The 17,028-nt window shown below is 44.5% G+C and overlaps 1 protein-coding gene across 8 annotated transcripts in view; it reads right to left on the bottom strand.

Annotated features, from left to right (window-relative positions):
- Window positions 1-17,028, bottom strand: part of SFMBT1 (Scm like with four mbt domains 1) — a 181,206-nt gene that overhangs the window by 18,377 nt on the left and 145,801 nt on the right. For 7 of the 8 annotated variants that reach the window (XM_075939371.1, XM_025186971.2, XM_075939366.1 and 4 more), the window contains 7 exons: window positions 16,871-16,953; window positions 15,393-15,519; window positions 13,822-13,935; window positions 12,606-12,648; window positions 11,011-11,075; window positions 7,967-8,106; window positions 162-271 (listed from right to left, as the gene is read on the bottom strand). In XM_075939371.1, coding sequence (XP_075795486.1) covers window positions 162-271; window positions 7,967-8,106; window positions 11,011-11,075; window positions 12,606-12,648; window positions 13,822-13,935; window positions 15,393-15,519; window positions 16,871-16,953 — 682 coding nt within the window. The remainder of the gene's footprint in view (window positions 1-161; window positions 272-7,966; window positions 8,107-11,010; window positions 11,076-12,605; window positions 12,649-13,821; window positions 13,936-15,392; window positions 15,520-16,870; window positions 16,954-17,028) is intronic. The other variant, XM_075939372.1, reaches the window with a different exon arrangement.

Below are 17,028 nucleotides of genomic sequence, written 5' to 3'. Positions count from 1 at the left end.
ACATTTTGCATGAGCTGGAGGGTTATGTTTTGCAATGTCCTTATTTGCCTTGAACAAATCACACGTAATTTTCCTAAAAGGCAAAGTTAGACAAAACCGTAGGCGTGCAGAAGATATTACTGCTGGCATCGGCTGAACTGGATTATGGGGCAGAAATTTACTTTGCTTTCAGGGTCTCTCCATGCCCATGCCACGCAGTATCCTCATCCAGCTGTAGTTCTCGAAGGACGCGGCTAGGTTTGTAGGCTGCATTGATCAATAAAGTGAGAACCTACAAATGGAAATGAAATGAGGAGGAAAAACCCATTAGGTTATTTATACAATAAATCTCTTTTAATGTGCTAGGTGGGCGGGTTGGCAAATTAATTCCATCTATCTGAATTAATCAGCACCAAACCATTACTATCTGAGAATCAAAAAGCTCATTCATAGTGGGATTTTGGAAAAAAAAGAAACTACTTGCATGATAAATCATACCAGATAGTAAAACAGCATTCAGAATTTGACTACCAAAGGATTACTGATTTCAGCAGCTCCCAGAAATTGTTGGAACTTCACTGGCTTTATTTCTAATAACTCAGTTTAATTTAAGGGTAGACATTATGAAGCTCAGGCAGTCCTTGGTAATGCAATGACATTTTGCTGCTTGTGCATGTAGCTTCATTCCAGAACTTCTCTTTTTGTTACATGTTTGCACTCAAAAGCAAAACAGTGAAAAACTTTAGCGCTAACAAGTCCACTTAGTCCTACTTCTTCAGCCAATTGCTAAAACAAACTAGATAGTTTACATTTACAGGAGGTAATGCTGCCTGCTTCTTATGTACATTGTCACCTGAAATTGAGAACAGACATTTACATGGCACTTCTATAGCCAGCACTGCAAGGTATTCACACGCAGGATATGCTAAACATGCATACGGTTCTCCAAACTTCAGCCACCATTCCATAGGAAATGCTTCCATGCTGATGATGATGCTTGTTAAAAAAATAATGCATTACTTAGAATTTGTGACTGAAATCTTTGGGGGGAGAAATATATGTCTCCTGCTCCATTTTACCTGCATTTGGCTCTATATTTCATGTTATAGCAGTCTTGGATGATGACCCAGCGCATGTTGTTCATTTGGAGAACACTTTCACAGCAGATTTGACAAAATGCAAAGAAGATATCAATGCGAGATTTGTCAAAATAGCTACCACACTCATTCCAAGATTTAAGAATCTGAAGTGTTGTCCAAAATTGGAGAGGTAGGAGGTGTGGGCATGCTTTCAGAAGTCTGAAAAGAGCAACACTCTGATGTGGACACTACAGAACCCAAACCACCAAAAAAGAAAACCCACTTTCTGTTGGTGACATCTGACTCATGATGATGAAAATGAACATACATCAGTCTGCTCTGCTTTGGATAGTCACCAAGCAGAGCCCATTATAACCATAGATTTATGTCCTCATGCATGGTGTTTCAAGCATGAAGGGACATAGACATCTTGAGCACATCTGGCATGTAACCATCATGTGATGTTGGCTACAACAGTGCCATGGGAGTGCTTGCTCTCACTTTCAGGTGATATTATAAATAGAAGAGGGCAGCACGATCTCCTGCAAATGTAAATAAACTTGTTGATAGAATCCTAGAATCTAAGGCTGAAAGAGACCTCAAGTGGTCATCGAGTCTAGTCCCCCGCCCAAAGCAGGACCAATCCCAAGTAAATCATCCCAGCCAGGGCTTTGTCAAGCCAGGACTAAAAAACCTCTAGAGATGAGATTCCACCAACTCCCTAGGGAACCCATCCCAGTGCTTCCCCATCCTCCTATGGAAATAGTTTTTCCTAATGTCCAACCTAGACCACCCCCACTGTTACTTGAGACCATCTGTCACTACTGAGAACAGCCTCTCTCCATCCTCTTTGGAACCCCCCTTCAGGAAGTTGAAGGCTGCTATCAAATCCCCCCTCACTCTTCTCTTCTGCAGACTAAATAAGCCCAAATCCCTCAGCCTCTCCTCGTAGGTCATGTGCTCCAGCCCCTTAATCATTTTGATAGCCCTCTGCTGGACCCTCTCCAATGCATCCACATCCTTTCTATAGTGGGGGGGCCAAAACTGGATGCAATAATCCAGATGTGGCCTCACTGGTGCCAAAAAAAGAGGAATAATCACTTCTCTACATCTGCTGGCAAGGCTCCTCCTACTACACCCTAATATGCCCTTAGCCTTCTTGGCTACAAGGACACACTGTTGACTCATATCCAGCTTCTCATCCACTGGAATCCCCAGGTCCTTTTCTGCCAATCTGTTGCTTAGCCAGTCCATCCCCAGCCTGTAACAGTGCTTGGGATTCTTCAGTCCTTGGTGAATCTCATCAGATTTCCTTTGGCTCAATCCTCCAATTTGTCTAAGTCACTCTGGACCCAATCCCTACCCTCCAGCCAATCTTTGTCTAAGCAACTGGCTGAAGAAGAAGCATGACTGAGAAGAATTGTAGGCTCTAAAGTTTTCTACATTTGTATGTTCAATCTTCATGATAAAGAGACTGCACTACAGTACTTGTATTAGGTGAACTGAAACATACAGTGCAAGTATTTGTAACCAAAATATAAAGTGAGCATTGTTGTAAATTAAATCAGTATGTTTAAAAATGTAGAAAACATCCAAAACTATTTCAGTAAATAGTTTTCAGCAAATGGATGCTGGGGTGCCAGCGTCTTCACTGGGCTCCGCTTCCCAGCCTCCTGGTCCTGTGAGCTGCTGCAGCCCTGCCAGAACTTCTGCCCCGCTGCCCTTGCACAACTCCTGGAGGCCCTGCTGGCTGCAGGCTCCGCTGCCCCATGAGGTCTGGCCCCTCTGCCAGCTTTCCTGCCCTGACAGCTGCAGGCTCTCGTGCCCCATGGGCCCCGCCAGCGAGCTCTGCTCTGAGCCACTGGCAACCTCTGCTGCTGAGGCTGTCTAGTTCCACAACACTGGTGGTCCTTCCAGACCACAGATGATGCTGGACCAGAGAGTCCTGGACCACAGAGGTTCAATCTATATCAATAGAAACACAAGGGCAACTGCACTGATTGTACCATTGATTTTCATAATTAAACAAATTGCTGGCTGGATTTTCAAGGACAGTGATCACCTGTCGCTGTTACTGACTTTGGCAGGATTTCGAATTATAGAATCCTAGGGCTGGAAGAGACCTCAGAAGGCCATCAAGTCCAGCTGCCTGCCCAAGGCAGGACCAATCCCAACTAAATCAACCCAGCCAGGGCTTTGTCAAGCCGAGACTTATCGCAAGTATTCATCAGCCCTTCTCCAAGTCAGGCCTTTTTAATTGAAACAAAGCAGACAGAGAATTTCAAGTTTGCCACACGGGGGGTCCTGCAGAGCCCAGAAGTCTTGGGGACTAGATTAAGGCCAGCTTGCTGTGGAGCACCCTGAGTCTTGCTCGAAAGGACCAAAATCCATAGCGAAGCAAAGTAAACAAGTCAGTTCACCTTGTACAAAATGAAACCTCCGAATCAACGTAACATTGGATTCTATGTCAGCATTTTAAGGAACAAAGCGACAAAACAAGTGACATCACACCTGGAAAGGGTGCAAAAACACCTCCACAAAGGATCTTCTGCAGCTGTACCATATCTATAGACCTCAGAGTCTCACCACCAGAGAACATAATATCTCTAGTCAATAAGCACAAAAGCTATTACATACAAAAAAAATCTCAAACCAAATCAAAACACTAATGACATTTAACATGCAACGAAGGCATGTTCCCCGAGGCAGGTTCTATAACCCGGTGCTCTCTCACAGGAATACAGATTTGCCATGACAGATAACATCACTGGTTCATCAAACCCAGTATCCTGCCTTGGGCAGTTGCTCCTGCCATATGCTGCCGAGGACAGTGACTCCATTGCTCCCATAACGCTGCCTGGCCAAGTGTACAAGGGAAGTTCCAGGGAATTACTTCTCAAGCCCCAGGGCAGTCATTCTACACCCAAAGCACACAACTGATTATCTTCACCTGCTTAGCTGCAAGTTTATTGACGGCATTAATTTATCTAACTTCAAAAACTCAGCTACTGCCTTCAGCTGTGGCCTACTCTTTGCATGAAGTGGAGTACAAAAAGGGTACATACAGACACACATAGGGTATGTCTACACTCCAGCGCTAATTCGAACGAACTTAGTTCGAATTAGTTAATTCGAACTAAGCTAATTTGAACTAACGTATCTAGAACTAAAAACTAGTTCGAATTAGCGTTTTGCTAATTCGAACTAGCATGACCACATTAAGTGGACCCTGAACCGGGCTTAAGGATGGCCGGAAGCAGTGCCGGCAGGGCATCAGATGAGGACTTAGAGCGTGGAGCTGCTGCCTCAGGCTAGCCGAGGGCTGTGCTTAAAGGGACCCGACCCCCACTCCGGACAGACAGTTCTCAGGGGTGCCCCGCTTGCAAAGCAGTCCTGGCTTGGAGTGCCCTGAGTGCCCACACTGGGCACATCACAGCACTCGGCCATCAGACCGGCTGTACTTGCCGCAGGCTGCCATCTGGGGAGAGGGGGCAATTGGGGGGCTGCAGGAGAGCTTCTACCCCCAGAAGCCCGCAGAGCCAGCCCAGTCCTCCCCATCGGGGGCTCATACTCCATTCCTCCCTCACCTCCTTCCACTTACCCTTCCCTAGCCCCCCTTCCTGATGTACAAAATAAAGAAAACGTGTGGTCAAAAATAGAATCTCTCTTTATTGAACAAAACACGGGGAGACTTGGAAAAGGAGGTGGGAGAGGGGAAGAGAGAGGGTGGGAGAGGGGAAGGCAACTAAAATGATCAGAGGTTTGGAACAGGTACCATATGAAGAGAGGCTAAAGAGACTGGGACTTTTCAGTTTAGAAAAGAGGAGACTGAGGGGGGATATGATAGAGGTCTATAAAGCATGAGTGGGGTGGAGAGGGTGCATCAAGAGAAGTTCTTCATTAGTTCCCATAACAGAAGGACTAGAGGACACCAAAGGAAAGGAATGGGTAGCAGGCTTCAAACTAGTAACAGAAAGTTGTTCTTCACAAAGCAAAGAGTCAACCTGTGGAATTCCTTGCTGCAGGAGGCTGTGAAGGCTAGAACTATAACAGAGTTTAAAGAGAAGTGAGATAAAGTGATGGAGGTTGGGTCCATGGAGTGGTATTAGCCAGGGGGTAGGAGTGGTGTCTCTGCCCAAAGTTTGTGGAAGGCTGGAGAGGGATGGCACGAGACAAATGGCTTGGTCACTGTCTTTGGTCTATCCCCTCCATGGTCCCTAGGGTTGGCCGCTGTCGGCAGACAGGCTACTGGGCTAGATGGACCTTAGATCTGACCCAGGACGGCCATTGTAAGCTCAGGGCTCAGGATCGGGGGTCTCAGTGGACCACCTTGATTTTCATGCACACCTGCTCCCGGGTGGCAAGGCTGGCAGCTCTCCTGCCCTAGACGGCCACTTTCCTGTGCCTAGTGCGGAGGTCGTGGACGAGGTCCACGATCTCCGCACTAGCCCAGGCGGGTGCCCACCTCTTGCGGTCCCGGGCAAGCTCCTGGGAGCCACCAGCCTGGTCCCTGGAAGAGTGGGAGGGCTGGGGGGCATCGGGTGGCTGGCTCGAGCCGTGCCAGGTGCAGGGTCTGCTAGCTGGGTGCTGGCAGGCTTGCACCTGGCACGGGCATCGTAGCCAGCCCGTGCCCCTTTAAGCGGTCCGGGGCCGGGAGGGGGGCATAGAGTTTCCCTGGTGTTGGCCAGAGTGGCCACCAGGGAAATCTGGGGAGGGCTAGCCTCCCACTAGTTCGAATTAAGGGGCTACACACCCCTTTATTCGAACTAGTAAGTTCGAACTAGGCTTAGTCCTCGTAGAATGAGGTTTACCTAGTTCAAAGTAAGTGCTCCCCTAGTTCGAATTAAGTTCGAACTAGCGGAGCGCTAGTGTAGCGCCTATCAAAGTTAATTCAAACTAACGTCCGTTAGTTCGAATTAACTTTGTAGAGTAGACATACCCATACAGTGGCTTTTCATTAAAAAAGGCACCTTTCTGCAGCAGTGCAGCCTTCCAAATGCTAACTATCATAGAAGCTGTAGATGGGGTTCAGGCCATTTGACCACCCCAGAGATTTTTGTGCATGGCATGGTTTGAATTTTTCATTAAAATCAAACAGATGTGGCTGTGCCAACATGAAGGTTGGTTGCCAGAAAGTGTTCCCTGTGATTTTTGCTTCCTGATGTTTGTTTGATGGAACAAAGCAGAGGATATAGTTAACACCCACATCCTATTCATTCTGGGAGAGTTGGTCTGAACTGGGGAAAATAGTTTAGAGGAACTTCCCAAAGAAAGTATTCACCATTTCACTGCAGGAGATATTGCACCCCGGACTGATTGTTGATAGAAAATTCGTCAAAACGGTCTCTGACACAAGGGACATTTTTCACATGATTTGCTGTGTAATATATGCTTGAAAAGAGACAGTTTCAATTGGAAAACGTATCCATTTTCACTCACAATGTTCTGTGAGAGTGAAAAGTCACGAATCTGGCAGACTTACACAGACACAAGCCCAATTAAGTATCTGCAACTAAATGCAAAAAACAATTTAAATAGAGTTTTCTTATTCAGATGGGAATATTCTGTACCATTCTAAATTTTTCCATAGGACATTTTCCAACATAACACAATAGATTCGAAGCTTTTGGGGCTGCCTGAAATGCTTTTTTAGACTAACTAAAAGAAAAAAAAAAGGAAGAAGTGCTATAATACTATGAACTAACTGGATGTTTTAGGGATTTTACTAGAGATGAACTATCCTACTATCAGCAATATCAGCACTTTGTACTAGAGGCTGGATATCCCTGGTCTGGCACCCTCGGGACCTGACTGGTCCCAGATGAGAGATGTTGCCAGAGTAGGAGAAGTCATTTCTCACCCCACCCCCGTCCTACTGCCCCATCGGGCTTTCCAGCAGCCCAGCTGGGCCATGTGCTGGCCTTTCCGGCTCCCCTCCCACAACCCAGCTGAGCCATGCGCACTGGGCTCTCAGTCTCCTGCCCCCGCTGCATTGCGCCAGACTCCCCAAGTCCCTCTCTGCATCACGCTGTGCTCCTCCCACAATGCCCCAGGACTCTCTGATCCTAGAACATCCGTGTTCCTGCTGGATCACAGATGTTGCTGGACCAGAGTGTTCCGGTTTAGAGGTGCAGTCTGTATTAATACAAGAGGATGGTAGTACGGGGAATTTGAGTGCTTTCTAAAACTTAGTTCCTGATTTTAAAAGAATCATTTACTTTGATTTCTAATATTGAAATTTCACATTCAGATGAGACCTTTACATATGAAGCCCTGTCTTAACATTAAATATCCCAAGCATGGTGCATAAGAGAAAAAGAGTTGTCTAATCCAAAACTTCCCTTCTCTTACCAAACTACTGCACAGCGCTTTCTGTGCTGTTGGCCTAGCTGGCTGCTGACTTTCCTCCCCAGCGACAACTGAATTTCAGAGTTGCATTTATAAGTATAGTTTGAGAAGCATGGACTCATCTTGTGGAAGGAAGCTGTAGGAATGGACAGATACTGAAGACATCACATAAAGGCAGACCTCCTCCCCAACCCAGGTAAGGTACTAGCAGTAGGATGTTGTGAGCTCTTGGTGGGAGAAGGGAAGCTGTAGAAGTACAGAGGTGATGACGCACATCCGCATATCTGCAACACCATTGTGGCAGTAATAACCACATTCATTCTGCACACACATGGAAAATATTAGCGGGAACATTGATCTCCGGCAGATCAGAGGTATTTTACCACGTGTCTTACCACTCAGTGCCTTATACTTCATTTTAATTTTAAACAGAACTCTCAGCTCACCAACAATAATCATCCCATTATATTGATTAGTCCATCACCTCTCTCTAATTAGAGAGTCAGTCTGGAGTGTAATATGTAGAACTGTACACATCCACACAGCAGTAACCCTCTCACCTCTTTAAGGACAAGAACGCAGTTCCCAGGTCCCACCGACTGAGGCAGCTCTGCAATTCTCCCTTTGTTGAGGTAAGGCCCTGAGAAGCATCGGTGGTTGAAGTAGATCTTTGGACAGCAGTACTTGCCATTAATTACAACTGAGAAATGAAAAGTAGCAGCAAAGACTTAGCTCATGCTATGCAATCAACCCAGCCATGACTGGCTTCTTGGAAAGTTTCATATTTGGTAAAAAAAAGTTTACATTTGGGGAGTTAAAGCGTTACATTTGCCTTGCTTTACTACAGCACTGACTAGAATAGATGTTGCTGAGAGGTACTTATATTTTATGTGCATGCTCACCCCGTTTATGTATTGGCAATATTCATAAAACAAAGTGAGCAAGTGAGCCCCAAACTGAATCCAGTCTTACAGCTCTGCAATTTGTCATGAGCCTTTGAGACTGCCCATTTCATATCTGTGCACTGCCAATTCTAAGCAATAAGACAAACTTCAAAACAAACAAAAAAAGCCAGAGAAAGGTTGCTTCCTTTTCCTACACAGTGTCAGTGTTCTGAGACACGGGACAGAGAATAGTTATCCCCAAAGCAACTACAGGCATGCGACTGCCAAGGCTTTTTTTAAATCAAGGCTAGAGATGGGAGTTTTGTGCTGTTAAAAACAGCAGATTATCAAAGGAAGACACAGCACTTTGAGACAGGGAATGATTGGAGAAAGCAGGCATAAGTACTTGCTATTTTAGGTCATTTTTAAAAGGCTCCAGAATTCATTCCTTTTCAAAAGCCTTGCATGAGGCTGAGTAAATAAGATGCCTGTCTTCAGAAGCAGACAGATGTGCAAGTTACCACCAATACAGTTTTAGAGGGTTATTGAAAAAAAGAGTACATAATATGAGCCACGTTAAAAACAGGCTGTTTCTCTTTCCAAAAGATCTAAAGCACACATTTCTAGTCCTGATGGGAAATATTGGCGCTTATCATGAATCACTGGTCCTGAACACTTGGGCTGTGTCTAGACTGACAAGTTTTTCTGAAAAAGCATCTGCTTTTGTGAAAAACTTGCCAGCTGTCTGAACTGGCCACTTGAATTTCTGCAAGAACACTGACAATCTCATGTAAGAAATCAGTGCTTCTTGCGGAAATACTATGCTGATCCCGTTCAGGCAAAAGTCCTTTTGCGCAAAAGGGCCAGTGTAGACAGCTCAGATTTGTTTTGCGCAAAAAAGCCCCGATTGCGAAAATGGCACGGATGCTTTTGTGCAAAAGTGCTTTTGCGGAAAAGCGTCCGTGCCAATCTAGACGCTCTTTTCCGCAAATGCTTTTAACGGAAAACTTTTCCGTTAAAAGCATTTGCGGAAAATCATGCCAGTCTAGACATAGCCTTGGTGTCAGAGACCTCGGGCCATTGATATTGGGGAAATGTAATATTATTCAATGTGGGGAAGTAGAAGAGGGAGGAGTTGAAAGGGGATAAAAAGGATAGTTAGGAAACATTTCTGTGGCAAATTGGTTATAAAAAAGTCAATCAAAACCTGGCAATTTAAAGTTCTTCATGTTTGAAACACGGGAAATCCCAGTGAAGGTGGATTGGAGAGTATTATACAGGTGAAATGGGCATACACTAGCAAGTGGCTCTGCAACATATGGTCAGATTATGTATGGATTCTCATGCAAGTCTATGTCTTGCACCCATGCGGTCTTCTTCTGGGAAAGTATTAGAACTTGCAAGCCTGGAGTACTGCAAACAAGCCAACAAGAGTACTGAAGAAAATGGAGCTTGAGAGTCAGTGAGAGATATTCTTTCTTCTGAGTAAGCCTGATTTTCTAAGGGAAACAACACAAGTCCTAGCCACCTACTACTCCTGGAAAACAGACTGCACTTCTTGCAAGATTAGTAATTCAAGCACCAGAGTTCTGGACACATTTCAAAGTCCAGTAATTACTGCTCCCTAAATTCCTCTTGAAGTTTCAATTGGAAAAGCTGTTTGCCACTTGCTATCCTAAACTGTTGTATGATATTGCTTTGCATTGTTCCTGTTGCTGGATTTTTAATGCTGTCTAAAGTAACCTTTGTTTTTAGTTTCCCGACTTTAACTGACATGCAAAACACTTCGGCATCCTTCAGAATTTAAACTGCTACATAAATACATTTATGGAGATATAAATATAAAAATAATTTTACTCTAGTTGTCCTATCATTCTGATTGAGAAGCACTCTAATTTAAAAAGGCACTACACTTCCTATAACTGAGAACCAGAGGAAGTCATATTGATATTATAGCTCCATTTAGAAAACTAATTAATATGCAAAGTGGTACAGCCTCAGACATACATTTCACTGTGTGGGAAACAGCAAAATGTAGGTTTAGATGCTATACTGATAGAACTGTATAGCTGTTTCCTCAGCAGATGTACATATCCTATACATTATGTCAATAGGTTAGAAAATGAGTAGATTTCAATATTTGGCATGAGTTATTTTACACTTGGAACAGCCTTTCTTATTAGTGATGACCAAGTGATCACAAAGACAAACAAACCTGCACATCAGTATAGTATTTGAACTATCCAGCGTGAAGTGTTTGTTACAATAACCCAACCCAAGTGCCAGTTTTATGCATCTCTCTCAATATTGTTTTAATAAATTTTTACTGGGGGGATTCTCAGATATTAATTCCTTCCCACACACTGCATAGGAGATGTACTGGTATGTATACCACTCAGATAGCTTCGAGAAAAGTGTTGTGTAAACAATGACTAAACGTTTTGGCTCCAGGTGCTCCCAGCACACCCTTTGCTGGGAGAAAAGACCAGGTGCTAGAGTAATTCAAATTTCAGTATCAAGATAACATGTTCTCATTGTGCCATGTTCAGTAACATTTGCGGTTACCAAGTTCATTCTTTCTTGCCAATGATTATCCCTTGGAAAAGCTTTTTCTCTATTGTACTAATGCAGGGCTGCTGAAGTTATTGAGCAGCTGGACAATTATGCCATTAAGATACAGAACTCTCCTAACTTCTTAATCCAATGAACATGTCATTTACCTGAGTCAGTGGAGTTCAGCTCCTGGTTCTTCAATCTCTCATGGACTGTCCTTGAAGACAAAATTCTGAAATGAAGAGAGGGTTGGGAAAGGAACAAGGCTTATACATCAATCTCTTGATTGCTAAAAGGCTAGGTTCTTTCTCTTAGTGTGTCAAGGTTTAGGGTTAATCCTGCTTTGGGTAGGGGGCTGGACTCGATGACCTCCTGAGGTCTCTTCCAGCCCTAGGACTCCATAAAGTCTTTGGTTTCATTTATCTTTAGTACTACTAAACTACTTTACTCAGGATGTTCCAACTGCAGAGTCTTGGTGTAGAAAGAGCCAATTGTGTTGATCTAGCTCAGCTCTATGCCAGTGGTGGTCTTCCCTTGCTTAAAAAGTAGAGTGCGTGTCAGATTGATAGCTGAGTCACAGAAAGGTTACTCCTGGGGAATTCTGTGCCACTGCGCAGGCACATAATTAAGGCCCTACCAAATCCATGGTCCATTCAAGGCAATTTCACAGTCAAAGTATTTTAAAAATGATAAACTTCATGAACTCAGGTATTTAGATCTGAAATTTCAATGCTGTTATTGTAGGGGTGCAGGCACTGCAAGGAGGTGTGTATGGGGATGCAGTATTGCTACCCTTATTTCTGCACAGCTGGGGGTTGTTGGGGTCGGAAAGGGTCTCAAAAGGGCTAATGGGGGAGAACAGCCCAGGAAAGGGAATGAATGGGAGGGGAGGCTCAGGGCCACAGCAAGGCAGAAGATGTAAGGCCATACAGGCAGGGAGGGAGGTGGAGAGCCAGAGGAGGAGGAGGGATGGCTGAGAAAGGACACAGGGTAATGGGGATCGGGTGCAGGTCCACATAGGAACAAGGGAGTGGCTGAGTGGGGGCACAGAGACACACGGAGACGTGGGAAGGTTTTCCAATGTGGTATGCATCTCTTGTTATACAGCTCCAGCTCTGGAGGAACCCCCTCGCTGCACACCATTTGAAGGAGAGTTCTCACATGGCTCAGCTGAACATTCCCATTAAGTAATGTGTAAATCTCAACTGCACAACGGAACACTGAGGAAATCCGATTCTGTTCCTCAGTACACCCGGACATTGCACTCACATGAACACTAAGAAGGTGGCTGTGTGCACTGAAGGGAGAATGAATCTGAAAATAAACTGAAAGGACTCGAAGCAGTCATCCCAACTCAGGATAACCAATATAATAGTTCAAGGATTCCTTAAGAAAAGCCACATGACGACAACACTGACAAATATTTTTGGACAGCATAAAATTAAGCAAAGTCTCCTCCCATAGTGGTTAGGGTTAGCTGTTTGGAAACGAGGGAGGAAGCCAGAGTGAGAAGATACATTAACAAGCAATGCAGTCTATAGGTACCAGTTAAAATTCCAGCTTCCCACACAAAAGGTGTCCTTAGCAGTGACACTGATCTCATTTCAGAAGGGCAAAGATTGTTTTTTAAATATCAGGGAGAATTAATTAAAAAGATAAACTGCAGCCCAACAAACTTCACTGTATCTTTCCTATGAAACCCAAGTTACAAAGGCAAATCACCATGCATACTGGTTGCAACTGTAATAACCTTGAGACTCACTGTTTCTCTGGTTGAACCACAGCGATTTTCTTCTGTTTGTTCACTGTAAATCCAGATTGGGATTCCGGGGGAAGGGAGGGGGGAAGGTGGAGAGGGTAGGATAAAAGAAAAGATACAAAAAAGGTAGCCAAGCCAGTTAAAACATCCATTACAAAACATTTACTAAGACAAAAGTATCTACATGTAAAAACTGCTGCAATCATATAACAACAGACACAAGCTTTACATCACAGTCATCTGGGCTGAGATTATCCAAAGATGCTTAGGAAGATATCTGGATGCCCAATTTCCACTGAAATTAATTAAAGTTGGGAATCAACTCCACAAGCCAGCTGTGAAAATCTCAGCTTTGTGAAGATAATTCCGTGCACAAAACTTGTCTCTTTCAAGCTAGTCAAAGCATGTACAACAGCAACCAGAAGGATAAATCAATCAAGCGGCATGTCTGCCTTACCACAGCACAGATGGGTGTGAGACATCTGAACATTTAACAGGTCAAACCGGGCAATTTAACATCCCCAAGAAGTTCTAGACAAGGAGAGGTGAGCAAGTTAATGTTGTAAAGTTAAAAAAAAAAAAAAAAAAGCTCCATGTTAAGTGCGCTGTTTAGCTACCAATGCATGTTACAATCCAGGCCTTTGAATAGTGAAAACAATTCTGCTATAAGAGAAAGGCATATAAGAGATGGATTTGGTGAAACACGGTCCTGTGCTTGTGCTTTGAGGAGCTAGACACTTTGAAGAACTGTCTGACAGAGGAATCAATGTAAAGCTTACGCAGACTGTCTTTACAGACATGTTGGAGATTGCTATTTATTTTATACAAATGTCATGTTGCAGCTGGACACTTCTAATGTGCCCCTTGTATCATTTTCAATTTCATTCTGAATTGACCATCAAGGCTGTATGCTGCCCATACTATGGTATTGTTAGCCATTTTGCATTGCATAATGCATATGAAAGCACAAGTTTGTATTGTCTCTCACTTTTCCTCCCTGCTCTCCCAAGTGAAATTTTCCTAAAAATATCCCATGTGCGTATTTTGTGCATCAGACACTGGTAATGGCATACATTTTTAAAAATGAGGGGACACTTCCATTTGTAGTTTTCTGAAGTATGACGGGTAATTCTGCAGCAAGAATGCTCATCAGAGCTTCCAAGACTTTCTATCTTGCACCTTTATTGCTAGTAATTACAAAGAGAACAGAACTGGTTACCTATTGCTTTGCGAGGAGGTCTGAGCTGGTATCCATTGGTCTCACACCAACCCACTGGAAATATATTCATCGATTCCACATTCACGATGCATTCAGGGACTGGCTTTTTGGAGCCTGTTCAGTTAAAAGAAGTAAAATTTAACTGAAACCAGCAATTTTCAAAATTCTATATGTACCCCAACATAATTGCAAAATAGTGCCACTGGTTTACTATTTCCCCCTTCCTTCATTTATCATCAACTATTTCCAGATTTCAATTGTTCACTTCCAAAAGCTGGAGAAGCAGGAGTTTGTCACCATTCGTTCAGCAGAGTAGCACAGGGTATAGTAAATGCACCTTTAAATAAAACCAAGGGGGGCCTGGGTCTGTGTTCACATCGCTCTCCCCATCAATACCTGACTCAGACCAAATTCAGTGATGAATCCTGGTCACATGCCACTTGAGGCACATTGCACATGCGCTAAGATTACAGTAGAACCTCGAGTTGTGGGCACCTCGGGACTGAAGGCTGTCGGTAACTCTGCAATGTTATAATTCGGACCAACAGATTGCAGGCATCAGCCACGTAGGGGGTTGGGCCTGCAGCTGAAGGAGCAGTTCAGGGCTCTGGGTGAAGGTGGGAGTTGGGGATTTTGACCCTCAGGGTGCTAGGGCTCAGGGCTTCTGCCCCCTGGGAGCACTGGGGCTCGGGGATTTAGACATGGGAGGAGTGCAGGGGCAGGGTGGCACCAGGGGTTGGGGCTTTAACTCTGGGAAGGTGGGGACTGCTAGCGTGTCCCTCATAGATCACATCCTGGGCTCCAGCATTCCCATGATGCTGAAATCAGGAGCTAACTGCAGGGCCAAAGCTCTGAGCCCCAGCACTCTCCACCATCAGAAGCCCCGAGTCATCCCACTGTGCCCAGAGCCCTGACTGCCCCACCATGGCTGCAGGCCCAGCCCCCTGTCCCCTAGAGACAGTACTGCATTTGATTTTGGGAGGAGGGGGGTTGCTGCTGCCTAGTTGCAGACTTCTGGCTCCACAGGATGTCCGGTTGACCAGTAAATCTGTAACTCTGCTGCTCAGATCTTTGAGGTTCTACTGTGAAAGAAATGGCACGTAAAGCAGCATGCAAAGGCCACTTTCTCCTGTTAGATTTTCTGTTGCAGCGATCTTCTCCAGCTGCCATGCTACCAACCTGGATCAAACCTTCACTCGAGTGAAAATTACCTCTGCGCAGAGATACAGCACCAGGCTACTTTACTCCTACATCAGCTACTTTACTCCTATATCAGCCTTCAGAACAACGCTGAAAACAGATAGACACAGACAGCGATTCTTTCCAAATCTCTGCATGGGGTGATTTTTACGCCAAGATAAACAAATGTGGCATTTTAAATCTTAATAACCAGGAAAGGCACAAGACAAAGGGCTAACAGTATCGTCCTTCAACTACAGGAGGAGACGAGGTCATTTTTAGCAGAGTGTGTCTGCAGCTGATGATTTAGGATAATCGATCTCCAGGTGAGAATGGTGACTCATGGCCACGTCAGAGTGGGGCAAATTTCCTGTTCTCTAAGGGGCACTTACCCTCCAACTGAAGCCAGAGGTAGGTCTCTTTCACCTTGGTGACTGTGGCAATGCAAATTTCCCCAGGATCAACAGGGTTCACAGCTTCCAGCTTCATGTTCTCTTTAAACCCATGGTTGGAAGTTAGCTAATAAAAAGAGGACAGATCAAGGAGTGTTCGGAGACGTGCATTTATCAATGTATCAGATGGAAACAGCCACATGGAAGACGAAAACATGCAATCTTTATTACAAAAACATGATGGGCAGCTTCAAACATGTATGGGTAGTCAAGGACTCAGAATGAATTTCTGGTGTAATTAACAAATGTTGGGCAACATAACCATATTCAGGTGAAAGGGCATTTCAGACAAGCAAGGCAGACTGGTAGTTAAGGACGTACTTGCAAAGTATTGCATTTGCACTGGAGCATGAGAAAATTAAATGGGGAGACTCACTGATGGGAATTAACCAAAACTAGAATCAAGAAAGTCCTTCCATAAATCACACACCAGCAACTAGCAAACTCAAATAATCAGATTGATGGGCAGAAGGCACCTTCAGACTTGCTTATTCCATTCTGATAACTAGGAAAGCCTTTAAAAACACAGCACCTGTGACACTCCTAGCTACATTAAATCCCATATAAGTTTCCTGCCTCATTGAAATGAATACTAGATATGCAGAAAGCAAGGCAGGCTTTTCTGGTGGGAAAAAAAAAAGTGTTTTTATGTTATTTCCCACCCTACTTACAACACCCACCTGAATCACAGAATTGTGGGGCTGTAAGGGACCTCAAAAGGTCATCTAATTCAGTCCTCTACACGGTGGAGCTACGTAAGAGATGCCATAAAGTCGTCATCCTCAGAACCTCTCGCCTACTCCTCTCAAAATAATCCAGAGTCTTTATTTTCAGACAATGAGAAGAGAGGGCAAGAAGGAGGAAAAGCTTCCCCCTCTTCTAAAACAGGAAGTTAGAGTGATTCCCTGATAACTGCCTCTACCTTAGTATTTTCCACAGAGAGGGCTGGCAAGGGTTATGAGACCAGCCATCTGGTGCTACTCTCAGAAACCGTCCCGCTAGTGATACCAAAGACAAAACTGCAAACTCGAGTCCTAACAGGCTGAACCCCTTCATAGGAGGGAAAAGGTACCATCTGAACACACATGAAGGACCAGCGCAGCAGCAGCGAGACCGCGGGCAGTTGCATCTCATAGATGTGCCTTTTACTCTGGGTTCTCACTGCCATTCCCAGACCAGATGCTGCTGTCATTTGTTCATCTGGGAACTCTGACTTTTTTTTAACAATCTTTTCAGTTCACCTTTGTTACACACTCTAGGCACTTCTATTTCATGAACAAGTCTGAGCTCAGTTTAGACCACAGGGTCAAAGGCATTATGTGTAAGAGTCACCAGAAGCAAGGGAGTTGTTCATGTAAGTAGACGTCATGTGGAGTAGCCGCCCGTATGAGAAAAGGCATTTTTCTGCAAAAGCTCACCATCGGAAAACAGCTCTGGGGAGCAGCCTCAGCACCACACTGTTTGAGGTAGTCCGCCCAATCAAAGTCCTGCCCGGGATAACCTGAGCAAAGAGCAAGCAAAGGGGATGCTTAATTGCACTGCACCAAACAGATGACTCCAGTCAATCAAATGCTTG

This window comes from Pelodiscus sinensis, chromosome 11 (genome assembly GCF_049634645.1).
Source record: "Pelodiscus sinensis isolate JC-2024 chromosome 11, ASM4963464v1, whole genome shotgun sequence".
Classification (NCBI taxonomy): Eukaryota; Metazoa; Chordata; order Testudines; family Trionychidae; genus Pelodiscus; species Pelodiscus sinensis.
This window is presented reverse-complemented; position numbering and strand designations above follow the sequence as displayed.